Below are 27,793 nucleotides of genomic sequence, written 5' to 3'. Positions count from 1 at the left end.
AAGTCTAGAAGTGTTACATATTGCCACACACATAGCCACAACAAAATGTTCCCACAGCAAACAGATGCAAAAATGTCAGGGACATGACAAAGCCATAACCTTGTACGCCCTGAAATTAATTGAGCTGCTTGACTGGACGCTGAGTTACTAAACCCAGATTGTTGATTGTTATTGTACAGTTTTGTGGCCATCTGATGTATGTACCATGTCTGAATGTGCGTCTTTAGTTGTATGGGGGACGGGAAACTGTTAAGCATATGCTTCCTCCCGTCCGCCTTTGTCTTCTTCTTCGGTTCCTTCGGGCAAATCATATCACATTTTGTAATTGTCAATGATTGTCAATGATACCGATGATGATGACAATAAAATTTCATTCATTCATTCATTCATATTATTATAATTTTATAATAATAAACGACGGAGACACATTTTTCCGTTTAATTCTTATAAATATCAAACAGCACAGTAGACCTCTTAGCGGTTCAAAATGCTCAAAGCCTCTATTGAGTTATTGACATCATCTGATAGGTAAAACGGACAAGAAAACAGAAGATGTTACAATGCATGTCAAGCAACAATGACATTTTCTTTTAAATAGCATTAATTATATCATTATAAAAGAAATATCACATACAATGACTGCAATGCATAGCCACAAATCAAACAATTGCTGAAAATACATGATAATAAATAATAGTAATGTTAAGCATAAAACAAAAAAATGGGTGTCCACCATGTTGACTTCGTTCGGCTTAAGGGGTTGTAAAGTTGTCCCTAATATATTGTCAATTGACAAAAGATCACACTAAATAGCTTATAGACTACAAGCTCAAAAGACCTCGCAAAGCTGAGGCACAATCCATAAAACCGGTGAGCTTTGAGAAAATTTTCATTTTCAGAGTAGTAAATGCTCTCAAAGTGGTTGCTACTGTTAGATGCTTCACTTCTGTGTGGAGTTTGAACGGCGAGAGCAAGTGCGAAAAAGAAGAGCAAGTGTCACATCCGTTTTGTTGAACCCAACCTGAAAGGGAAGTTGAAAGTCAGCATGATTCTAATGCAAATTGAAGGCGGAAACCGGTGAGGAGGAAGCTTTAAATTTGTTTCCTATCGGATTACCATGCTCACACTTACTGTATCGAACCCATTCATTTACACGATACGGAATAATTTTCCTACAATACTGATTATATGTACTTATCTTCAATTTATGCTGGAAAATAATCTGTTCGATCAGATTTAAAACAAACAGCGTGAGGCGCGAGATAACAGGACTGTCTTTGCATTTCTAGTGGCAACAATTCGAGGCAAAGGGAATGCTTTTAAAAACAACAGCATACATCCAACATAATTTATATTATAAATAAGTCCTTAAAATAATGCGACCACAGTATGGATGTCTACAGTGATGGCAAAACACTTTCTACTGTCCACACTTTTTTTTTTACAGAAACTGCACTTTAGGAAAAAGTGACTCTTTTTCCTCCTTTGCTGTGACTTGCTTTGTGAACATCTGTGACAATGCCCATTTTTTATGATGAATATTATGTTCCGTAAGGTCTCACCTCATGAGAGTTCTGTGCACATAATAAACTAATGCCATCAACATGGAATATTGAAAACAAAACTGTAAAAACCAAGTACAAAAGGTACAATATAATCAAAGGACCACATGAAGAGGTGTGAAAAAGTCTTCAGTATTCACAGAAAATATTGAACTGAAGCAACTCACCGGACAGGAAGTGTCCTAAGTTTATATACACTTGATAAGTAAATTGAAAATAGATTTTCCTCTCTGTACATAGTACTGTATTCTTTCATCTCTCTTCCGTATTTACAAAGATCTCCTCGTCTCCAAGTCTGCCTTGTGCATCAGTTTTGTGAAAATCTAATCCAGAGAGATGACGTCAGATATGGAGCCATAAATTGCCGCCGCTGCTGCTGCCGCCTCTACTGAAGACCTCGACAGTCCCGAGATGGTGTGGCTGTCTCTATCACGCTCTCGGTCTTTGTCCCGCAGACTGCTGGAAGAGACCAAACTGCTGGTGCTGCCGCTGTTGCTGCCTCCGTTGGTGGCTACCAGCGTGCTGCTGCCTGGCGTGCCCGGCGGCTCCCGCAACATGGGGGATGAGCCGTAGGGCAGGTAGCGGTTGAGAAGCAGGTCCGGGTCCTCTGAAGCTGACGCGGCCGCTGCGGCGGCCATCACCATGTTATAATGCTGAAAGCGTGGAGAAAAAGAACAGATGTTATGTTGAACAGGTGTCATTCTCTCCACATTCAGCAAAGTGTTATGATGGATTTACCTGATTGTCACCTTGGAGGAAGGAGAAGAAATTTAAATCTAAAAGAAAATAAAGGAAAAGGCTCTTATTATTTTTGAATTCATACTGCAAATTAACCCATTATTGGGCACTCATTTAACTAATTGGCTGCCATTAAAACCGAGGGCTGACAGCATTCATTCAACCAAACTGGATTGGACATCGATCCTGTCGATGGCACTGAAAGCATTCATCACCAGTCTTCCCAGTTTAAATTCATTGTCTATCGTTATATGAGGGTTATCAACTTTGTGTGAGTGTTATTGGGGGTCATAATCAGAGTGTATTTTCTATTTTTGTTCATTGTCATTAAAATAACTTATAATTGTTTTTATTCTTAAAAAATATACTTTTTAATTTAAAAATATATATATATTATTCAGACTTGGCGTCCACATACGGAGACATCACATTGGCGGTCATGTAGGTCACACTTGTATACCAAATGTTAATAGTGTGGCCTACATGACTCAATATTTGATTTCCAGTAGTGTTGTATCTGTCGTGAACGATTCGTTCTTTTTGGACGAATAGTTTGGGTGAACGAGACCGAACTAAACACCTTCTGCACTGATTAGTTCTAGGAAGGTGGGGCTTGCTTGCTGCATGGGAGGGCGTTGAGCAAGCGGCAGCATCTTCTGACATCGCGCACGACCAATCAGACGCCAGCCTCATCGCGGGCAGGGGAGGGAGCGGAAACAGAATCAGAGCGTCTGTCACTCACTTCCACGTGTGGCCAATAAGCAGCCAGCGTGCAGGCAGGGGGCAAGACTGAGTTATGTCACTTCCCGTTCACTTACTCGGTCCTCCGGTTCCTGACCAAGATTGCTGCTAACTTGACTTTCCAGTCACGCAGTGAACGAGTCAGAAAATGAAAGGAAATGACTTTGTCACATATTTGTTAATGTGGAGCCTATCATATGCTGCTCAAACACACAAAAACACCACGCAAACCTAGTGGCCATGGTTTAGTGTACTACTTTTCTCAACAGAGTCGGGACTACATATGACGACAAACTATCAAATTTAGAATAGTTTAAAACTCTTTCGCCAGTAGCAGGCAAGCAAAAGCTGAGCAGCAGACACATCACGACAGGGCATGCGGGAGAGAACTGTCAATCTATGGAGGCTTCATGGCAGCGATATTTACCTCATCTGTGCATAGGAGAATGACTAGTATGATCACCGAAATACTGATTTACTGATGTCATTTTTTCCCCGAGTGTTTTATTCATTTTTTTTCATGTCAGAGTGTGTTGGGTGTTGGTTTGTTTGACAAATGAATGTCCATCATTTGCTACTCAAGCGCCCAAAAACAATGCAAGCGGGCACGGGTGAGGTAGCAATATGTCCCAATTTTTCTTAACAAACAAATAAGAGTGGAAAGGCGACATTGTGAAGAGCAACGATTATTTCTAATCAGCATTTGACGATCTGAGATGAAGTTACGACAGAGGAGCTGAGTGGATTATTTATTAATACCAGTGCAAAAATGATTATTTCAATACAATCACCATAATACTGATTTGCAATGATACAGTATATACATGTCAATTTATTTCCCGAATGTTTTATTTTTTTCATGTTGGAGCGTGTCGGTTGTTGGTTGGTTTGACAAATTAATGTCCATCAATCCATCCTATGCTACTCAAGCGCCCAAAAACAACGCACGCAGGCACGGGAGATGTAGCAATATGTCTACATTTTCCCTAACAGACTAATGAGACTGGAAAGTAGGGGTGTGCCATCTTAGGCACCCCACGATTCGATTCGATTACGATTCAGGGTGCTACGATCCGATTATTAAACGATGATCGCTGTATTGACGATGATCGCGGTTATCGCGATTATCGATGCATCGTACAATACTACTTAATACAGTAGCCAAACAAATTTATGTCCATTATTTATTTAAAATATCCTAATGATTCAACAGGAACGATGGAAACATGCCCATACAACAAAAAGCTGCCCTTAAGCTTCTTTTTTATTTATGGTATTTTTTTTACAAGAAAGTGCAAAAACATTAACCATTTTAAAGGGAGTACTTATTTCTCTCAACAATACAATAACATTTACACAGGTGGAATGAATTCCACATTTTCTGGAAGCAAAGTGCCTTTAGAAATAAGACTTCTTTTAACCAATATACTTTGTTTTCATAGAATTCTGTACTATTTCGCATGTTTGTAGTGTTACCGCTGTACTTAATCGTGGTTTTACACGTTCTGCATATGAAGCGAATTAGCTAATTAGCTTAGCGCTCGGCGCTAACTATTGACATCTCAAAAACAACAACAATAAAGGCTTAACAGTACAAGAGGGTTTGTGTACTCACCTCTTTTAGATGCACATTGGTCTTAGCAACACACTAAGGACATTTTTCAATTGACATGCCTTAAAACTACTGCTGGACATCTAAATGACAAGTAACAACGAACTATCTCTCTTCCCGTCTTGCTCTAAAAAAATAACTTGCACAACCACCGGGTTGCGCTTCTGTTGGTGTCTCTCTCATACACAAATTTGTTTTCCAGTCTTTTAAAAAGGTGTAAGTCTCTCTCTCAGTAACCAGCAGCATCCATCATAACGTGCGCGTGCCTGTTAACGGTGCCCGGTGGCAGACGTGTCTTGAATTTCGTTCTGCTATGAGCGGCTGCCATAACGTTATGAGGGAAAAACATCGTTTTTGAACCTTTATGAATCGTAATCGTATTGTCACGTGTCGAATTGCGATGCATGTAATAATTGATTTTTTGGAACTCCTCTACTGGAAACTCGACATTGTAAAGCGCAAACAATTATTTCTCGTCAGCATTTGACGATCTAAGATGAGGGGACGACATGGGAGCTGACTGGATTATTTATTTATTAATACCAGTGCAAAAAGGATATTTCAATACAATCATCTTAATACTGATTTGGAATGGAACTGTTTTATGTCAAAATGTAGTAGTTTTCATTTCAGAGCAACACATTTGACAACCAGATATTTACACTTTAGTTTTAACGATAGTTACCAAAAATAATTGTGATGAGCATAAAAAACAAAAACACAACAGAGCATGAGGTAAATATGATGTGTTGGTCGTTCAATATTTAGAAATTAATTTTTGATTTCTTGTTTTATTTGCATGACAGCAAGCGTGCCAATTTGGCTGTTAGCAGCAATATTGTATATGTGATCAAGATCATGGTAGAGAAAGTGATGATTCGTTGAACGATTTGTTTGAAAGAGTCTTTTTATTGAACGAACCGGAATGGAGTCGTTTCCTCAAGTGTACGAAATATCCCGTCACTAATGTCCAGATATGTGGATGCAAGATCTTATGTTTTTTCTTTAATGACCAAAATTAGTCACTTGGTCTAAAAAGTGTTTAAGACTAGAAAATGCATGGTTGATAATTTCCCATGGAATTCAGGTGACTTCTCTTTTTTGGGGGTCACTTTCCTGTAAATTTGGGGGAAATTCTAGGTAAATTAATGAAAATTTTAGTTGACTTCCTGTTGATCTTGGAGCACTTCCAGGTCACTTCCCACTGATATCGCATCACTTTCATATTACTTTTCCATAAAAAATAATTATCAATAATATTTTTTTAGAGGTCCAACAATGGATTTTTATGTATATGTTATTCTTATTATTATATAATTAGGAGTGAATAAAAAATTTCTTGTTGGTGTTAAACAGTAATGTCAATGTGTGTGGTTGAATATGCAATTTTTTTAATCGAAATTTGACAAACTTTGGGGGGAACTGAACCTTAAATAAAAAAATTTGGAATAGTTTGGTGTCATCAAATCGGATGTTTTGGCGACAAACAAAGGGGCAGTCTACATGGCGACCCTGCGACACCAAGACGCAATGACTGTGTTGCGGAGTGGCCTCGCGTTCATATGGTGGCGAAGGTGGAAGGGAAAGACGCAAAACTTGGAATCCTGCCTCCAAAGTGGAAGGATTCGATTGCGAGAGCTTGCTCTGCATCCATATCAATGGAACGATCCCGCGCCGATAACGTCAGTACTTGCACACGTCACACTGGCCGTGCACAGCGGTGCTACTAAACATTAAAAACAGCAAATGGCGGAACGTCGGCTTTAATTTACTGTTTTAATAATATTTTCATTTTAAATATGTTGAATGTTTGTGCCCTTTGGAGCAAGAGAAAAATGCCATTGCTTGCAGTGGGGGGGGGGGGGGGGGATTTAATTTTTTTGTCAAGAATCAACAACAAGTGGGACACAATCGTGAAGTGGAACAACATTTATTGGATAATTTAAACTTTTTTAACAAATAAAAAACTGAAAAGTGGGGCGTGCGATATTATTCGGCCCCTTTACTTTCAGTGCAGCAAACTCACTCCAGAAGTTCAGTGAGGATCTCTAAATGATCCAATGTTGTCCTAAATGACCGATGACGATAAATAGAATCCACCTGAGTGTAATCAAGTCTCCGTATAAATGCACCTGCTCTGTGATAGTCTCAGGGTTCTGTTTAAAGTGCAGAGAGCATTATGAAAACCAAGGAACACACCAGGCAGGTCCGAGATACTGTTGTGGAGAAGTTTAAAGCCGGATTTGGATACAAAAAGATTTCCCAAGCTTTAAACATCTCAAGGAGCACTGTGCAAGCCATCATATTGAAATGGAAGGAGCATCAGACCACTGCAAATCTACCAAGACCCGGCCGTCCTTCCAAACTTTCTTCTCAAACAAGGAGAAAACTGATCAGAGATGCAGCCAAGAGGCCCATGATCACTCTGGATGAACTGCAGAGATCTACAGCTGAGGTGGGAGAGTCTGTCCATAGGACAACAATCAGTCGTACACTGCACAAATCTGGCCTTTATGGAAGAGTGGCAAGAAGAAAGCCATTTCTCAAAGATATCCATAAAAAGTCTCGTTTAAAGTTTGCCACAAGCCACCTGGGAGACACACCAAACATGTGGAAGAAGGTGCTCTGGTCAGATGAATCCAAAATTGAACTTTTTGGCCACAATGCAAAACGATATGTTTGGCGTAAAAGCAACACAGCTCATCACCCTGAACACACCATCCCCACTGTCAAACATGGTGGTGGCAGCATCATGGTTTGGGCCTGCTTTTCTTCAGCAGGGACGGGCAAGATGGTTAAAATTGACGGGACGATGGATGCAGCCAAATACAGGAACATTCTGGAAGAAAACCTGTTGGTATCTGCACAACACCTGAGACTGGGACGGAGATTTATCTTCCAACAGGACAATGATCCAAAACATAAAGCCAAATCTACAATGGAATGGTTAAAAAATAAACGTGTCCAGGTGTTAGAATGGCCAAGTCAAAGTCCAGACCTGAATCCAATCGAGAATCTGTGGAAAGAGCTGAAGACTGCTGTTCACAAACACTCTCCATCCAACCTCACTGAGCTCGAGCTGTTTTGCAAGGAAGAATGGGCAAGAATGTCAGTCTCTCGATGTGCAAAACTGATAGAAACACCCCAAGCGACTTGCAGCTGTAATTGGAGCAAAAAGTGGCGCTACAAAGTATTAACGCAAGGGGGCCGAATAATATTGCACGCCCCACTTTTCAGTTTTTTATTTGTTAAAAAAGTTTAAATTATCCAATAAATTTTGTTCCACTTCACGATTGTGTCCCACTTGTTGATTCTAGACAAAAAATTAAAATTTTATATCTTTATGTTTGAAGCCTGAAATGTGGCGAAAGGTTGCAAGGTTCAAAGGGGCCGAATACTTTTGCAAGGCACTGTATGTGTGGGACTAAAGTCAAAGCATTCCCACATTAAACGTGTGCTTTAAACATTGGTGCCTACCTGGCAGTTCACTAGCAGAGTGATAAAAGTGGCGGTAGTCCTGAATAAGTGGTGGCGGGGGAGGAATGTAGCTGGTCTCTAGAGGGGGCATACTGGGAGCTCTCGTCACAGGTGACGTCTGGTTGTGAAGGTTCAATACTCTGCCAGGAAAAACAATGTCATGTCATGCATTCAAGCAAAAACAAAAAAAAAAAACTAATTAGTGCACGCAGTGGAGATTGCACACTGACCCTTTTGTTGGAGGTGGAGAGATAGGCGAGAGAGACGGACAGGGTCTTTTAGGAGGCGACTCGTCTTCTTGCTCCTCTTCTGATGAGCTGTCCAGTGTCAGGTCAATCACATCCACTTTTTTAGCGTTCTCATTGGATGACCCATGTTTCTGTTCTTGGCTTTCTATTTTAGGCACATCTGCACACACATAAACAGACATAGCAAAGTCACAAAGATTCCACACATAACTGCGTAAGGCTGGAAAACAATGCAGTACGCACTGCTGTCTACTCCGTAGTAGGGGGCAGAAACCTCCTGTACTTCTTTTTTTGACTTCATTGGCGCCCAACTGCCATCCTCTTTGAACTGGATTTCATCGCAGTCAGAACAGCTGTTCAGGATTTCCATAAACAACCTGTGCCAAAAACATTATGACTCAAAAAAAAATTTTTCATCATGTGACACCTGGTCAAACAACAAATCTCTTATATGTAACCTTTTATAGACAAGTTTCCGGGGTACTTTCGCATTTCTGCTTGCGACTTCCACTTTACGCTTTCTCTAACCAAAACAACAGTGGAGCTAGAGTGGCATCACTCATCAAAATCCCTCAAAAAAGACAATTTGAAAATACCACATCCATCTGCCATGGGAGCACAACATGTTCATGAAGGCAGACATAGAACCAGCCTGTGCCACCCAGGTGTTTATGTAGCCATGTTACTGCTGTGTTATGGAGGGTATGTTCTTCTTATCCCTACATTTTCATGTGTGCAGTGCTCCAAAAATACTAAAGCTAAAATCTTGCGCATGTTATTGACTTGTTGTCTTTAATATGGTTATTACAATGATGATTGTAATTATGTATTACTTACTACAACCACTGTACTGATGTGGCTGCAACACATGCTATCTGCTGCTAGCCTGTTGCTAATCAGTACATGTAGAATGGCACAATTATGTTCAATTTGACTACAATTCTGTTTTGTGTCACAGCTGAGACATCATTAGCTTTGCATTAGCTTCAATAACAAAGAATGGAAAACAAACACTCATCTACTACAAGTCATACAAGGGCTTTTTACCCTAAACGCATAAATTCAAGCATTACACGTATTTTTGTTCGTTTGTTTTAAGGTGGAAAACGCTGATAGGCAAGAGGAGACAACTTGACAACAAATGGAATCATGTTGTCCAAAAGTTTTATTGCGATCAATATCTGCAATAAAAAAGAATGACATACTATTTGTGTTTATATGTACGTATGTGATGAACTCATAATACCATAACTATGATCTAACCAGATGAAAATTACCTTGTAGTATTTCCTTGTAACAACAAAATCTGTGTCAGCTCTTCTGCATTCGGCAACTGTAATATTATTTGTAGTGTTGCCTCATTTTGGTCACTCAAGGGGCCGGCGTATCAATCTACACCTCATGTTAACACATGCTGCACAGAAATCATCTATGTCATGCTGAATTCATTTTTGGAGATTCCGTTGGTTCCTTTGGTTTGATTTTGCAGTTTTAACTTTGTCTACACACTGCTTACTTCAACCGCATTTCATGTTGTTCTGTCTAAACCTGAAGTCCAGAGCAGAAAATGTCAAGGATGGCGTTGGCCATGTTTCGCGCAAGAAACTCGTCTATAATGCAAGTGACTATTTTTGGTAATTAAAAAAAACTTGGCATCCAAATACGTGTGAGCGAGTGCAACATCGGAGGTAGCACAGCTGAGCAAGCATTGAGTGCTGGCCGCCAAGCACGCTGAGCTAATAAGCCGAGTGGACGTGCCCGGACGGCAGTAGGGTGTCGCGCAATCAAAACTACTATACTGTAGTGGGTTTCCACCTTAAAGCTTTAAGTATTTTTGCATACAGTATATTTATTACTTGTCCACTCACGACATTGAGTTTGACAAACAGAATACAAAACAATGCGACCAAATGTTGCAGGACACAGGGAAGGAAAGTGCGAACCGCCATTGGCAGCAATTGCACATGCCCAAAATTATGTGCGGCATGTAGTAATGTCATAAGAGCAAGGGAGTCCGCTGTGGTTTTCATTTACTTAGCAGCGGAGCAAGCCCCGCAACAGAATCGTTCCACTTTGAACAGAATCGTTCCACTTTGGAGGCAGGAATCAAAAGCTTGTGTTATTGCTTTCCATTTTCACCAACACCGTGAGAACGTGAGGCCTATCCCGAACACAATCATTGCGGTTTGGTGTCAGTCACCGTGTAAATGGGCCCTTAGTCAGCCAATGAGTTATATTTGCTAAATAAAAACTAATAGAAACATACAGAACTATTATCTCCAGAGTACCACTCATCAGCTGTGGAAATTGCGCTCACCCATCAATAATGAGGTGCTCATACGGTGCCTTCTTGTCACACACCGGACAAACCCATGTGGGCTTCTTCTCATTCATTTGGATATAAAGTGTTGCATCAAAGCACTGGAGGTGGGAGCATGTCAACGCTCGGCACGCAATTGTCAGCCTCATCTTTCCAAGCTTGAAAAAAAAAAAAAAAAAAGAAAAACAGACATGAAGTAATTCTTGCTGGTACGTGTTGTATTGTCAGGATTAAGATGAGGTGGTAAGACCTACAGGACACAGAAGAGACACTCGAAGACTGGTGGTGGCAATCTCACTTTCGGGATCAGCTGTCAGTTTTTCTTTGACTATGAAGAAAACATCAAATTGCAAAAATGAGCAGTGAACAAAGCGTGAAGACAAGCATATTTTCTCAAATATTGGCCTACAGCAGAGATTACAAGATATTTTTTGATGCAGTGACTACATTTTGATTTGTTCTTATCATATGTTTGACTTTGTATACTTTCTAACAAAGGTGGGTAATTCAAAATAAGTAACAAGTACGAATAAGACATGCAATAGCAACAGGAGCTGGGTATAAAAATCCTGACCTGAAGATGAAACATTATCAAGTAAGCTGTGTAGTTCAGATGCAAGTGTTGAGAAATGTTTATATATGAAAGTCAAACAAGCAGGACAACTTGGATAAATAAGTGTGTTTGCAGCAGGGCACCAGAACATTTCATTTCTTCATTCACAACAGAAAAGGAACGAGCAATGATACATAGAACATAAACCTATATAAACTTGTGTCAAAGTAGCCAGGTTTCATGAAGACGTTTTTCTTCACCCCAATGAATTATTTGCACAAAAACTCTATGGCGTCACTTCTCTCAAACAAATTAGCTGCTAGGTCTTTTCCAGCTGCCATTTATATTCGAGTTTCAAGCCGGGTTTGAGCCTTTATAAACATCTTTTTTTCCTTCCAGCAAAATGAGAAAACGTAAAATTGTTGATTTGCTTCAGTGTGTACATCATTAACCGGTTTCGGCATGATTTTAAGCATCAGCGCAGTTCCCAGCTGTGTAAACTCAATTGTGATTGACTGTGTACAGTGGGGCAAATAAGTATTTAGTCAACCACTAATTGTGCAAGTTCTTCCACTTGAAAATATTAGACGCCTGTAAATGTCAACATGGGTAAACCTCAACCATGAGACAGAGACTGTGGGGGAAAAAAAAACATAAACTCACATGGTTTGATTTTTAAAGAATTTATTTGCAAATCATGGTGGAAAATAAGTATTTGATCAATACCAAAAGTTTATTTCAATACTTTGTTATGTACCCTTTGTTCGCAAAAACGGAGGCCAAACGTTTTCTGTAACTCTTCACAAGCTTTTCACACACTGTTGCTGGTATTTTGGCCCATTTCTCCATGCAGATCTCCTCTAGAGCAGTGATGTTTTGGGGCTGTCATTGGGCAACTTGGACTTTCAACTCCCTCCACAGATTTTCTATGGGGTTGTGATCTGGAGACTTGCTAGGCCACTCCACGACCTTGAAATGCTTCTTACGAAGCCACTCCTTTGTTGCCCTGGCTGTGTGTTTGGGATCATTGTCATGCCGAAAGACCCAGCCACGTCTCATCTTCAATGCGCTTGTTGATGGAAGGAGATTTTCACTCAAAATATCTCGATACATGGCCCCATTCATTCTTTCCTTTACACAGATCAGTCGTCCGGGTCCCTTTGCAGAAAAACAGCCCCAAAGCATGATGTTTCCACCCCCATGCTTCACAGTGGGTATGGTGTTCTTCGGATGCAATTCAGTATTCGAGAGCCTGTGTTTCGACCAAAAAGTACTATTTTGGTTTCATCTGACCATAACACATTCTCCCAGTCCTCTTCTGGATCATCCAAATGCTCTCTAGCGAACCGCAGACGGGCCTGGACGTGTACTGGCTTCAGCAGGGGGACACGTCTGGCAGTGCAGGATTTGAGTCCCTGGCGGCGCATTGTGTTACTGATAGTAGCCTTTGTTACTGTGGTCCCAGCTCTCTGTAGGTCATTCACTAGGTCCCCCCGTGTGGTTCTGGGATTTTTGCTCACCATTCTTGTTATTATTTTGACGCCTCGGGGTGAGATCTTGCATGGAGCCCCAGATCGAGGGAGATTATCAGTGGTCTTGTATGTCTTCCATTTTCTAATAATTGCTCCCACAGTTGATTTATTTACACCACGCGTTGTACCTATTGCAAATTCAGTCTTCCCAGCCTGGTGCAGGTCTACAATTTTGTCTCTGGTGTCCTTCGACAGCTCTTTGGTCTTGGCCATAGTGGAGTTTGGAACGTGACTGACTGAAGTTGTGGACAGGAGTCTTTTATACTGATAATGAGTTAAAACAGGTGCCATTTATACAGGTAACGAGTGGAGCCTCGTTAGAAGAAGTTAGACCTCTTTGACAGCCAAAAATCTTGCTTGTTTGTAGGTGACCAAATACTTATTTTCCAATCGAATTTGGAAATAAATTCTTTAAAAATCAAACAATGTGATTTTCAGTTTTTTTTACACATTCTGTCTCTCATGGTTGAGGTTTACCCATGTTGACAATTACAGGCCTCTCCAATCTTTTCAAGTAGGAGAACTTGCACAATTGGTGGTAGACTAAATACTTATTTGTCCCACTGTATATTTATATACATATATGTACAGTATGTATATATACTGCCCTCAACGAATTTCTATCCTTTTTTACCACACGAAATGCCCACTTTGCACACATTGCAAGTCGCTGTTGCACTCTCCGTTGTATCGTAAAATATTCCCACACGGCCGACATTACCACTGTATAAGCTATCCATTAAGTTTGTGCATTAGCTTCAAGAACGTTCTCCTATTGGGGCTGTTTACAGTACAAGTACTTCCTCATCAGCTTTATCTGGGAGTGTTGCGGAGTATAAAACATTTTTTTCTGTTGGCAATGCCATTGTATTACAGGATTATTTTGTTACTTTTTAGCCCTTATAAAATTAAAGATTTTTTTTTTTTTTTTTTTTTAATTAAACCTCGATCCTTTTCACCCGTTTCTGAACCTCTGAAAAATGGCCGAATCGGCCCGATTTCCGATTACGTGGTCGGATTGGGGACATCCCTTATCCTTTTAGTTTCATTATAGGAAATATGTTTTCTCCACTAGAGGACACTCATGCCCTTTGGACGAATAATGCTTTGTTTCTCAAGATTTGTTTTCTCTTGCCGATATCAATGATTTTTTTTGTATTTCTTTGGCTTATTGTGATTATGTAATAGGTTACTGAATAGTGTAATAATACCAGTTCGTATAAATAACTTTGTGCTGAGAAATAACAAAATCAAAACATCGTAAGCAGTTACTCATAATGTTATCCATTACTTGAGTAATCTTTTAATAACTGTTTTTACTTGTACTTGAGTAATATTATTTTGAAGTAACACAATTTGAGTAAATTTTTTTTACTACTCTCCCCACCTCTGCATAGCACATACACATTTTCTGACCAAGTGGAATTGATTCTAAGCATACTGACAATCTATATCAGATGAAAATACAATGCATTGAAGAATATATAATTATACTAAGCGTGTAAAATAACACGTCCACCTTAAAGTGCCTGTGACACGAAAAAGCATGTTTATTTCATAATACACGCGGTATTTTATGCTCCTGAATAATGAGATGGACCACTTGGATGTGTGAAGAAGCGATCCATACAGTTATTTAATTTTTTGAATACCGCGCTACGAAAATGACAAACTTCCGGCTTCGGTCTTGCAGTGAGGAAGAGGGCGCTGTGACATATACTTAGTCGGGAGAAGGGAGTCCTCTTCACTATACAGCCGTACTGTTGTATGAGAAGGACTAAGGATTCAGCTGATTTTGCGGATTAATTCGTTTATTTTTCGCATCACGCCAGCCAAACGGCTGCAGAAAAATCTTGCTTTACGAGGAAGAGACGTGTGCGCCTTTTTGGAGTTTCAAAAGGTTCCCATTCACCAGTGGATATTGGCCAAAACAAGCCAAAAAAAAAAGTGAGTCAACATCGTGTTTTGTTTTATGTCAAATACTGGGATCATTTTGATATGTAAGTGGCTTGCATTTTTTGGCTGACATGCTCCTTGTCCCCTCGGCCGACGACCGGCAGCTTGTTGCACATCCCCCCGCCGGGAGAGCACTATACTCGGCTTATTGCCCTCTTCATGTGCCCGGTGTTCCTATTTTCCAATCGATCAGAAATTGCAACTTTGTGTTAAAAATAGCCGCAAATAACAGCAATTACTAGAGGTGTGCATCGGCACTTCCCTCACGATTCGATTACGATTCAGAGGGCCACGATTCGATTCGATTCGATTCAGAGGGTCACGATTCGATTCAGTTCGATTCGGCAATACATCGCGATGCATTTAAGCCTGGTATACATTAAAATTCTAAAGCAAAGCATATTTTTCGTGAATCATGAGGCAACACAAGCGGTCAGACATTAAACAACTTTTTATTGGCTCTTGTGTCACTCCTGGTTGAAGTCAAATGAAAATAGCATACTTTCAGATATATATATATTATATAAAAAAAAGAAAATAAAAAAAAAAAGATCACAGCATTTAATTTGTGCTTTGAATGAGACCAGGGCTTTCTCATTTTTTTAAACACAGTAGCACTCCCTCTTTCTCCGCTTCAGCCATTGTTCTGTTATGTCCTATCTCTCTGCTCTCTCGATTGCAACTGCGCATGTCTGTGACGTTACTCCGGTGAGGAAGCGGATTTGGGTTCCTCGTCCCCCCTGCATTGCTTTGAATGTAAAGTAGCTTCCTCTACAGGTTAACATGAGAATAATAATACAAATGGGGAAACCAAATCCGTTGCATCACTGGAATTGCGCAGGAAAGATTTTTGAACGTACTTATATTAGAGCCTAGTTCGGGCCTAAAAATCCAGTCCAATCCAAATCGCGATGCATCGCTGCATCGATTATTGTTGACGCCAGTAGCGATTACAAAGTAAATACTACAAACTTTCTTTAAAAAAAGGACTACTTACGTTTGATCATGGATGGGCATGTAAAAAGCTCTCCTCATACACATATTGTCATGTTAGCTGCATAATGACTGCAGCCGCCCTCATATGAGTCTCTCACTGTTTACGACTTCATCGTGTAGTAAAGCATTATTTTGCCATATTTGTGTTAACCATATGGCAGCTACACGCTCCTCCGACGTCGGTCGGTTTGTCCGGTGGTCATTGTCCAGCTGCTTCCCCGCAAACGAACCCTGTGCCCTCAGCAGGGGAACGACGAGCTCTAACTTGTTCGCCGCCAAGACAATCGGCAACTCGGTCGTCATGTGAAATGATCTGGGCTAGTTATGTGTGATTTTCCGCTTCGAAGACTTTGACACATCACTCGGTTCGGGTTAGCATGTCGGTTAGCTGTCACGCCTCTTGGTTTGTTTACTTCTCCGAAGCCGAGGAAGGGAAATGACATAACCCCGATTTAGGTGGCATAAAATATCGTTCGGGAGGTGCAACAGTAAAGGGGAAGTCGACAGTTTTGACCATTATGGAGTAATTTTGCCATGTCGTCCTGAATAAATGCATTTTTATTATTTCATATTCCATTTAGCACAAGACTGTTATTTGTCATGACCATGCCATTTATTTAACTATTTTGGAAAAATACTTGGATAAAAAGAACGTCCTGTAAAAATATTGGAGTAGAGAGACTGAAAAAAATGACATTTTGCGGCTCTCTTCGTCGCGTTTTCCTCATTCTGAATAATTCCCACTCAATGGGCTCCATACTAAATCAGATGAAATCATTACTCCGCTGACGTCATCCACCTGTTGGGGACGCTAGAGCCCTATAATGGTAAGCGTGGCTAAGCGGCAGATTATAAGACTAATTTCTCGTCATCTGCGTTTTACTAAATTGTTGTATATGGTCGAATCGTCTCAAAATATGATTCTAATTCACATAATAATGCTATTTAAGTTTTTTTTTCTCCTGTCGTACGCACTTTAAAAACATTTCCTAAATTGGTGCTTGGTGTGGTTTTACAAGGACGGTACATCTTTAGAGATTAGTTTTGGCAAATCCTGAAAATACGGTATTAGAATTAATGTTATTTTCCTTAGATCCGTAGCTAATGTGTTAAAGGAGTGCTTTATGAATGGTTAAATATATCTGCTACTGAAATGAGGTGCAAACCTTGGTGATCCAACTTAATGCAAACTGCTGCTTCACAAAAAAAGTTTTGAAGCTACGCTATTCTTTCATCTCGCCTCATTCATTTATTCTCAGCACAGTTATCTATATGAACTGTTATTATGATACTGTATTTCGTACGCCAATTTATATAAAATGATTATAATGAGTTGAGAAGGAAAATCCAGAATGTTATCTGAATTATATTTCTTTTAATTTTTGTAGTAAATAAACTTACTCAAAGCTCTGGAGTGGTCCGGGTTCCTAATTCCTCTGGCTCGTAGTCTTTGCAATAACACCGCGGACGACTGCTGCATTACCAAATAAACAGCCATGGAAAAACTCTGTCAAAAGAGAGAAGGAAACAGGGGTCATGCTGAGGTGACTTACGCCCTCCTCAAAACATCTGTTTCACAAAGTATTTCTTATGCTCTTACCCTCCCAATTTCTGAGGTCCATGATACAACAATTGTGTTGGGGACTGTAGTGGACAGTCGCACGAGGGAAGTTATGTTTATAGGGCGACTGGGTCTTTTTGGTTCAACTCCATTTTTGGTTGGAGGAAGATATCCCTGCACGGGGGGTGGGGGTGGGGGGGGGGAGAAAATCACATTTCTATTATTCCACATCCTTTGTGCTTGCTTAACCACTTGAACAAACAACACAGTCTGTTGATAGGGCGTCTGAACTCACAGGGAGATTGCAGGGCTTTCCATTCACCTTCACACAGAGATTTGGTGGGAAATGATCTTCCTGGGGACAGCTTGTCTCTGATAGGCAAAACCTATAAGAGAAATAAAGATGTAGGGTAATTCTTTTTTACAAAAAAGTGACCAACAATAGGCCTTTCTGAAAGAGAAAGTCTTCCTGTAATTGTTTTTGAAGCCAAAAATATCCATTAGCCATTTAGTACCTTAATTGGACTTGAACAGCAAAGTCACATTTGGTCCCCGATATGTCCCTTTAAAAAAAAAAAAAAAAAAAAAAAAACGAAAAACATTGACGTTAAAAAGGAGTGTTTTGCCCTGTTCTGCCCTCTTTGCATCTTGTTGCTCACAGTCTGTATCAACAAAAGAGCTGTGTTGCTTACATTGAACTGCTGATCTGTTGAACTTGTAGCGGCGTTAAAGCAAAGGCATAACAAGCTTCCTGGAACCGCTGACTGTTGTCGGAGGCTACAATAAACGTTAGTAGACAGGAGTCAGTGCAGTGGAAACCTACACGCATCCTTGTGTCAAATCAAACTCAACTCACTCAGACTGGTGGGCTTAATGAGCTCATCGAGCACGTCGTAGAAGGGCAATCTCTGCAGTTTGACGTCGGGGTGAACAGGGTGCAAGGTAGAGGGCAGGTGAGGCAGACCGAGCTCATGCTTGGGCCCGAGCAGTGAAACAGGCAACAGCGGCGAGGGGGAACCATGGCTGTCGAAGAGGCCCGCGGGAAGGCTGGAGGCAGAATGGACGCCAGGCAGTGCCAGGTCCACCGGTGAAACCATTTTGGTTGGAAATCTCCGTCTGTAGAGCTCTTTAATCTTCATCTGCATGGCAGGGCTGCAACCAGCCTTTACTAGGTGAAGCGCTTTGGTCAATAGTTCGTGTTTGCGCCCATGCTTATTCCGCCCGGCGAAGCCCAACAAAACTTGCAGCTCTGAAACTCGAAGGCTCATTACCATTTGCTGGAGGAAAAGAAAGAGTCTGGTTAAGGAATCTATATTTTGACACTTGCTAAGAAGAAATATGATATGATCGATTAAGAGACATTATGATTTGGCACTGAACAGTCACGAAACGCTGACATTGAATTTAAAGCAAGAAAATAAACTCCAATCCCAATCACTCAAAACATCTCATTTCAGGCTTTCCATTTGTCATACAGGAACAGACACAACTTATTGAATAGATCCAAAACTAGAGGCAGAGGTTTTTTTCTGAGAGAATCTACTTTTTCCCCCGGTGGATTTAGGAATCGACCTTCCACAAACTCTGCACCCCCAAACCATTAAGTGAGCATGCGGTCCACCAAGCTGTACGCATGCCTTCATTGTCTAATTGATGCATTTGGTGGTTGCTGTAAGCCTTATGGGCAGGGGTGCACATATTTTCTTTGCCCAGGTTCTCAGATGAGGACCTGGAGATGTGACTTGGTCCTCATTGAGCTTGAGAGCCGACCCGCCTGATGCAATAAAATTATGACAAGCTTTACTTAGAGCCAATTACCTTTAATTAATTATATTAACAATTAACGCTTGATTAACATCAACTGGCACAACAAAATTGCCATTACTTTGAAGTGAAATGTAAAGAAATAAACATAAAAGCGCTAATTCAAAATAAAGGGCATTATGCTGCTCCCACATTAACTCCAAGCCTTTGTAAAAGTGGTATGTCCTCCTCATAAGAGCTCACTGAACGTGCATGTTTAGCTTTGTAAAATGCGAGCAAAAACACATTTGTCAGTGCATGGCGTTGTTCTTCATTACTTTATTCCATTGTCCATAGGGCGCGTGGGGTCCTGTCTGACATCGATAGTTAGCTTAAAGAGCATTTGACACGAGAAAAAAAGTCTTAAATGGCATTATTATGTGAATTAGAATCATATTTTGAGACGATTCGACTATATACAACAATTTAGCAAAGCACAGATGACGAGAAATTAGTCTTTTAATCTGCCGGTTAGCCACGCCTACCATTATAAGGCTTTAGCGTCCCCAACAGGTGGATGACGTCAGCGGTAGATTGGGCTCATCGGTTTTACTATTCAGCCCATTGAGGGGGAATTATTCAGAATGAGGAAAACGCGACGAAGAGAGCCGCAAAATGTCATTGTTTCAGTCTCTCTACTCCAATATTTTTACAGGATATTCTTTTTATCCAAGTATTTTTCCCCAATAGCTATATAAATGGCTTGAGAAGGACCACTCAGCCCGTCGAGGGGGAACTATTCACAACGAGGAAAACGTGATGAAGAGAGCGGGAAAATGTCATTGTTTCTGTCTCTTTACTTCAATATTTTTACAGGATATTCTTTTTATCCAAGTATTTTCCCCAATAGCTATATAAATGGCTTGAGAAGGACCAGTCAGCCCGTCGAGGGGGAACTATTCACAACGAGGAAAATGCGACGAAGAGAGCGGCAAAATGTCATTGTTTCTGTCTCTTTACTTCAATATTTTACAGGATATTCTTTTTATCCACGTATTTTCCCCAATTGCTAAATAAATGGCATGGTCATGACAAATAACAGTCTTGTGCTGAATGGAATATGAAATAATAAAAATGCATTTATTCAGGACGACATGGCAAAATTACTCCATAATGGTCAAAACTGTCGACTTCACCTTTACTGTCGCACCTCCCGAACGATATTTTATGACACCTAAATCTGACATATGTCATTTCCCTTCCCCGGCTTCGGAGAATGTAAACAAACCAGAAGGCGTGACAGCTAGCCGACATGCTAACCCGAACCGAGTGATGTTTCAAAGTCTTCGAAGCGGTAAATCACACATAACTATCCTGGATTATTTGACATGACGACCCGGTTGTCGATTGTCTTCGTGGATCAGCAAACCGCCCGGCGGAGAGCAATTTACAGTTCGTTCCCTGGAGGAGGGTGGCTGGAGTTGTTGTGCAGCTAACGTGCTGCTGCTAATGAGCATTAGGAGAGCTTTTTACATGCCTATCAATGATCAAACGTAAGTAGTCCTTCATTTAAAGAAAGCTTGTAGTGTTTACTTTGTAATCGCTGTATTCGTATTTGACATAATACAAAACAAGATGTTTACTCACGTCCTCGTAAGTCCAATGGTCTCACAGTAAATATCCACGGTGAATGGGAACCTTTTGAAACTCTAAAAAGGCGCATACGCCTCTCCCTCATACAGAATGATTTTTCTGCAGCCGTTTGGCTGGCGTGATGCGAAAAATAAACGAATTAATCCGCAAAATCAGCTGAATCCTTCGTCCTTATACACAACAGTACACTGCAGCGTGAAGAGGACGTCTTCTACCGTACACGTCACAGCGCCCTCCTCCTCAATGCAAGACCGAAGCCGGAAGTCACTCATTTTCATGGCGCGGGATTCAAAAAACTAAATAAAAATAGCGATCGCTTCCACACACATCCAAGCGGCCCATATCATTCCGGGGCATAAAATACCGCGTGTATTATGAAATAAACATGCTTTTTCGTGTCACAGGCACTTTAATTGCCACATGCTCGTTTTTTTTTTCGTGCTTTTCAAAGTTTGGATGGCTGAAATTCTTTGACCCTACATGAAATGCGCTGCTCTTATCAGCGAAACTGGGATTCTCACGGCAAATTTTGCACCACATTTCCGTGCGAGCATCATTTGCTTCTAGCCATGGTACCTCCTGCAGCCACTTTTCAGCAAAAGTCCTTTTTTTCTGGTAGCTCCGGTGACGTCTCTGTCGTCTGTCTTTCTTTTGACGGGGGTGAGGGAACACGGAAATAATTACTCAGTGGGACCTGCCTCTTCGACATTTTGAGAAGTGATTTTCTCGTGTCCGCCGCAAATACAGTGGTCAGCCATCGGTACGCAAAAGCGCATGGAAACCGTTGGGGGCCTGCGCGTTTGTCTATGTCCAGTCCGCATGCGGACCACTTATGTGCACCCCTGCTTATGGGACTGCAAATTGCCACAAAGCTTTACAGAAAACAACCAAAAGCTGCAAACCTCCAAAATGGTGAAGGGATACAGTGGGGCAAATAAGTATTTAGTCAACCACCAATTGTGCAAGTTCTCCCACTTGAAAATATTAGAGAGGCCTGTAATTGTCAACATGGTTAAACCTCAACCATGAGAGACAGAATGTGGAATGTGGAAGAAAAAAAAAACTGAAAATCACATTGTTCAATTTTTAAATAATTTATTTGCAAATCATGGTGGAAAATAAGTATTTGGTCAATACCAAAAGTTCATCTCAATACTTTGTTATGTACCCTTTGTTGGCAATAACGGAGGCCAAACGTTTTCTGTAACTCTTCACAAGCTTTTCACACACTGTTGCTGGTATTTTGGCCCATTCCTCCATGCGGATCTCCTCTAGAGCAGTGATGTTTTGGGGCTGTCGTTGGGCAACACGGACTTTCAACTCCCTCCGCAGATTTTCTATGGTTTTGAGACCTGGAGACTGGCTAGGCCACTCCAGGACCTTGAAATGCTTCTTACGAAACCACTCCTTTCTTGCCCTGGCTGTGTGTTTGGGATCATTGTCATGCTGAAAGACCCAGCCACGTCTCATCTTCAATGCCCTTGCTGATGGAAGGAGATTTTCACTCAAACTATCTCGATACATGGCCCCATTTATTCTTTCCTTTACACAGATCAGTCGTCCTGGTCCCTTTGCAGAAAAGCAGCCCCAAAGCATGATGTTTCAACCCCCATGCTTCACAGTGGGTATATTGCAATTCAGTATTCTTTTTCCTCCAAACAAGAGAACCGGTGTTTCTACCAAAAAGTTCTGTTTTGGTTTCTTCTGACCATAACACATTCTCCCAGTCCTCTTCTGGATCATCCAAATGCTCTGTAGCGAACCGCAGACGGGCCTGGACGTGTACTTTCTTCAGCAGGGGGACACGCCTGGCAGTGCAGGATTTGAGTCCCTGGCGGCGCATTGTGTTACTGATAGTAGCCTTTGTTACTGTGGTCCCAGCTCTCTGTAGGTCATTCACTAGGTCCCCCCGTGTGGTTCTGGGATTTTTGCTCCCCGTTCTTGTTATCATTTTGACGCCACGGGGTGAGGAGGGAGTTGAAAGTCCGTGTTGCCCAACGACAGCCCCAAAACATCACTGCTCTAGAGGAGCTCCGCATGGAGGAATGGGCCAAAATACCAGCAACAGTGTGTGAAAAGCTTGTGAAGAGTTACAGAAAACGTTTGGCCTCCGTTATTGCCAACAAAGAGTACATAACAAAGTATTGAGATGAACTTTTGGTATTGACCAAATACTTATTTTCCACCATGATTTGCAAATAAATTCTTTAAAAATCAAAAAATGCGATTTTCTGGGTTTTATTTCCACATTCTGTCTAATAGTTGAGGTTTACCCATGTTGACAATTACAGGCCTCGCTAATATTTTCAATTGGGAGAACTTGCACAATTAGTGGTAAACTAAATACTTATTTGCCCCACTGTAAGTCTATGGAGGGTATATATCAGACATGAGGTACCCCAGGAGTTTGTCTGGGGAAGTGCGGTATTTCCCTTCACAAATCCAAAAGCACAACTAGAGTGGTGCCTCGAATGGATCAAACAGTGTGGACGGCCTCACCCCCAGCTAAATGTTTCCAAAATACACAAACATGTGCTTTAAGGTAAAATTAAGCTAACGCCAGAGGTCTAACTTGCTAGCTGTGTTGCCTAACTTGCATTAATAGAGGCAAGAACATTCATAAAACTGGATATAAAAGTTGTATTTACTGTTATGGAATAACATTTATGACTAAGATGTCACCACAATAACATCAAAGTTTGGTGAATTAATTATTTTAACATCATATCTTTGTTAGCAGCTGCTTTGGGCTCAGTTGTGAGTGGTTTAACATTAAAGTAAAATTACGCGATAATTCCTCTTTTGAAATGAATGTAGCATTCTAATAAGAGCCTTGAACTAATTTTTTTTTTTCATTTTTCATCTAGCATTTTGTGAACAGACACCCTACACCAGTACTTCTGGGGGGGCGCGCAGCGATGCCAGGGGGGGGCGCATGTGACCTCGGGGAACATGTTTTTTTTTTTTTTTTTTTTTTTAACTACTGGTACTGGAATAAAGTGTACTTGCACATCCACTCAGTGGGTGGCAGTGGCGCTCTCATTTTCAGAGTGCGCGCAGTATTTTTGAACTAAGGAAGAGCACTCAGAACGCACAGAAAACAGATATGAAGACTAAGAGCAGTGCGCCGCCGCCGTTCTCGAAAGCCGTTTTCCGACCGGACTCACGCAGCGACCCACTGTCTTGTCCGGCCGGTTCTCACGTCGCCGCCCGAGAAGTGCCATTTTTGGCTTGGGATCGTCACGACGACCGCCCTCACCTACGGTTCTACCTCGGCCGCCGGGAATGCCCTTTTTTCGTGCCGTTTGACTTTTAGCTTTGACTTTTAATACAGTGGGTAATGAGGAAAGACCACTGTTTACTGTGTCTAAAAATAATTATAGCGGACAGCCAGACGCCAAAACAATTAAGACGCCACTTAAAGACATTAGACCCCAATCTCATTGATAAGCTTGACTGTTTTTCAGCGAAAACGCCCGAATATTTCCAACAATCGTCCTGTTTTGTCAGTGTAATATCAGTAAACCAATTAGCATTGTTAGCATGCTCATTGCAAGATAACTCCACACCATTGCAAAGGAGGTACAAAAATAAAAACTGTCCTTCTGTCCAAGGACACTTTTTTTTTTCTTTTTCTTTTATTCAGTTTTGTTTTTCCGATCAAATTTTTTGGCATATTGTCCTCATGAGTGAATGTTTCTAATCAATTTTAATTTGTTATTATTTGCTGATTTTATTACATTTTATTTTTCTTTATCAAATGGTCAAAAATGTAACTTGAGTGTATTTTTTAGTTTGGATGGGACTTTTTTTTTTTTTTTTTAATTCAGGCAAATTGATGCGTCTTCTGTTACAAACAAAACAATGTTAATAAAGTTCTACTTTATTATAAGTTGATCTGTTACTTTTTTTCGTTATTAGGGAAAAAAAAGGACACAATGTTAGGCAGATGCGTATTTATAATAGTAATTTTATAGACAAATGATACTACTATTTACAGTGGTGGCAGAGAGTTTGGGGGGGCGCGAAACATTTACGTCTTCCTTGGGGGGGCGTAACAGAAAATAATTGAGAAGCACTGCCCTACACCATAGTATCTCAATCCTGCGCTTGCTGTACAAGTGTTGAACCTGTATGCTTTTGCCTCGATAGTTGTAGTTTCCCCTTTTCTACAGCATATTGTAAACCGTTTTGCCTTGATATGTAGGTTATTGCACTGAAAAAAAAAAATCACTCACTCACTCCAGCCTACGTCTCCCTGCCATGGCTTGTGCCGTCCGGGTCTCGAATAGGCATGTGCCGGTATGAGATTCTGACGGTATGATAACCTTACGCCAAAATATCACGGTTTCACGGTACCGCAGTTACAACATTAAAATGTGTTATTTTGAGATATAATATTCAGCCACCCTCCGCAAACATGTTTTACATGTCAGTTGGCCCTTCTCCTCTAAGCCGCGGCCGTCTGTAACTTTTCTGTAGCGCAAGTATTGCTATACAAGCGATTTCGTTTCCTTCGATGAACGAAAACGTTCAGGAGTTTCACCTCCGCCAGCCATCGTGTAGCACAACTGACTCACTGACACAGAGCATCAACCCGTGGGGGAGGGTTGAGCCTTGCAACTGCAAGCGAGGGATTGCTCCCTGCATTTTTGTAACATAAAAATAGCTAAGTAGGGACGGTATGACGGAAAATATTTGCAGTTTTGAAACCTTGACGTTTTCATATCACGGTATACCTTGAAACCGGTAATCGGCACATGTCTAGTCTCGAAGCTTGACGGATGAGCAACAGTAACTAAGGGGCTGGGGGGGAATCAATGGGAAGCTGCCAATAAATAAAGGTCCTATATAAAACTTTAAAATGACATTAACAAGTTTTCATTTGAAAAGCCGTTGATTTCGGTAAATGTGATATCCTTGCTATTGCAAATTCAGCAGATTACTTTTTCAATTTTACATCACACTATAGATTAAATGTGAAATCTGGACTGCATTTTGATGATCTTGCCAAAACGAATGTTTCCCATAGTTCACGTTAAATGGGGAGGACGATAATATTTGCCACATTAATGTCCACTGTGCTGTTACAACACATCTGTAAACGTAGCGGGTGTCGATACATCAAATTAAACATAAATCGATCACCAAACAGGGCGAGATTTTTTGAGGGGGGCAGTGGGTTATGCTACTAAATCGTCTGGAGACGATGCTCATTAACACACAAGTCAGCTAAACTACAGTAACAAGGTTTCAAAGCGCGAAAGTGCCATTTCTTTCCAGGGAATAGACAGAGCCCGTTTCTATAAGATCTAACGGTCTGAATGCTTATCTTCCGGAAATGTCAGTGAGGGCCGGCTAGTGCGGGGATGTTCTGAAAGCATGGGTGCTACTGTCGTCTCGGGTTTACAGTCCGAGTCAGGATCTGCTTGCAATCTGCAAGTAAACACCACAAACTCATACTGACGAACGGAGCTTCAGCAACAATAACAAAGCTAATGCTAGCAGGCTAGCCAGAGAGCTAACAGTTTGTATGGTGTCCGTGTCCTTCTTGTGGACGTATGAGGATTGAGAAAAGTACTGTTCGGCACTTGGTTGTCGAGAGATGGTGTTTCGGTTATTTGAAATTCAAATGTGACAGTGCTAACCGCCTATTTGTCAACCTAATGGAAGGGCTCGCTTTACCTTTAGTTCCGTACTCTCCGCCATCTTGTGACATTATGTGCGCATGCGCAGCAGCCGACCTCGGGGGACTAGCGGCTCAAACGTTCAATGTGTGCTTCCACACAACAAACGACAGAGGGGGTACGCGATTCACTCCATTCGGATTGCTAGTTTATTAGTTTGAACAGTAAAAGCAGATGTTCGAGTCTGTAGGGGTCAGCTCTGCATTGTGTATAAAAAATAGTGACGACACATACGAGGATTGTTCATCTGGGTCGCACTTTTATTGTACTCATTCATAGTACTTGAAGAATTGTCTTTAAAAAATTGTCGATTACTTTGTTTTCTCCATGTCATTCTTTTATTACTACACTAATTTAGCTCATTTGCGTAACAACTAAAAGTAGTAGTTCGAGTCAAATCACGTTTTATGCTAATAATATTTTTAGAGGATCAACAAAATGTAACCAAAAAACAAACAAAATTATAAAAGTTTTAACACTAAGGCAGTGTTGAGATTTTACCCCTCCCAGTCATATTTGAAATATCATTACACTTACAGAACCATAAATTATAGTTATTGGCCTTCTGATCTGAATGATGGCATGACAGGCGAGGATCTAGTGACGTGTGGAATGATCTTTCTGTCTGCAGAAAATAAACCGGAAATATGCAAATATAAAACATATTAATTCATTGTTTAAAAAAAAAATCTAACTTTAAAAAGCAGGCGACAAATGAGTGTTTCTAGGTCATTTAAAGACTAATAATAATTATTATTATAATAATATATAATATATAACAATTATAATAACATTAAAACAGATCAATTTGCATGCAATTTGCATAATAAAAAATGTAATTTACCGTGCATTTTATGCATTACTTCTTTGTAATGCGAGCGGTTGCGATTCAGTGCATGGCCTACATGAACAGTGAATAATTAAAAGCCTATACATAAGTGCACAAACTAAGACGTTCCGGGCTCGAACATCCAACTCCTAATGCGTATTTTTCGTTTTGTTATTAATCAGAATTATACACCTGCATATCTATGGAAAAACACAGTGAATCACAAAAATTGATATGGCCAGCCTGGTGGCTAAACTGCGTTATGCAACGCCTCGAAATTTATATCGAACGACTCTTGTCGAAATTTATATCGAACGACTCTTGTCGGGTTATTAAACAGTCGACTTCGTAAACCTCATCAGATTTTGTGACATGTTTAATTCTAAGTAATCTATATTCGATAGTGAATGTAGGAAAAATACCAATAATTTGACCAGCCACAGATCTTTTAATAAAATGATTTATTCACGGGGATGTAAACAAATACGACATGAGCAAACAGTAGTTTAATAGAATATGTGCTTTCCAAGAAAAAGTGATATGAGCCTATACGGTATAGGCTATGCTCCGAAAAATCACGTCGTC

General features: G+C 40.7%; 1 protein-coding gene across 1 annotated transcript; it reads right to left on the bottom strand.

Moving 5' to 3' along the window:
* Nucleotides 1–448: 448 nt before the first annotated feature.
* pias1b (protein inhibitor of activated STAT, 1b) lies at nucleotides 449–26,447 on the bottom strand. The gene is made up of 14 exons (XM_057837576.1): nucleotides 26,378–26,447; nucleotides 18,153–18,573; nucleotides 17,989–18,073; nucleotides 17,812–17,859; nucleotides 17,592–17,682; nucleotides 17,336–17,470; nucleotides 17,137–17,242; nucleotides 10,953–11,026; nucleotides 10,696–10,856; nucleotides 8,622–8,755; nucleotides 8,361–8,538; nucleotides 8,131–8,270; nucleotides 2,301–2,338; nucleotides 449–2,215 (listed from the first exon to the last, which is right to left on the bottom strand). The coding sequence occupies exons 1-14, from the start codon at nucleotides 26,399–26,401 to the stop codon at nucleotides 1,886–1,888; spliced, it is 1,965 nt and encodes a 654-aa protein (XP_057693559.1). The 5' UTR covers nucleotides 26,402–26,447; the 3' UTR covers nucleotides 449–1,885.
* Between the last annotated feature and the right edge of the window lie 1,346 nt (nucleotides 26,448–27,793).

Source organism: Corythoichthys intestinalis, chromosome 5 (assembly GCF_030265065.1).
Source record: "Corythoichthys intestinalis isolate RoL2023-P3 chromosome 5, ASM3026506v1, whole genome shotgun sequence".
Lineage (NCBI taxonomy): Eukaryota > Metazoa > Chordata > Actinopteri > Syngnathiformes > Syngnathidae > Corythoichthys > Corythoichthys intestinalis.
Note: the sequence above shows the minus strand (reverse complement) of the source record. Positions and strands in the feature narration are given on the sequence as shown.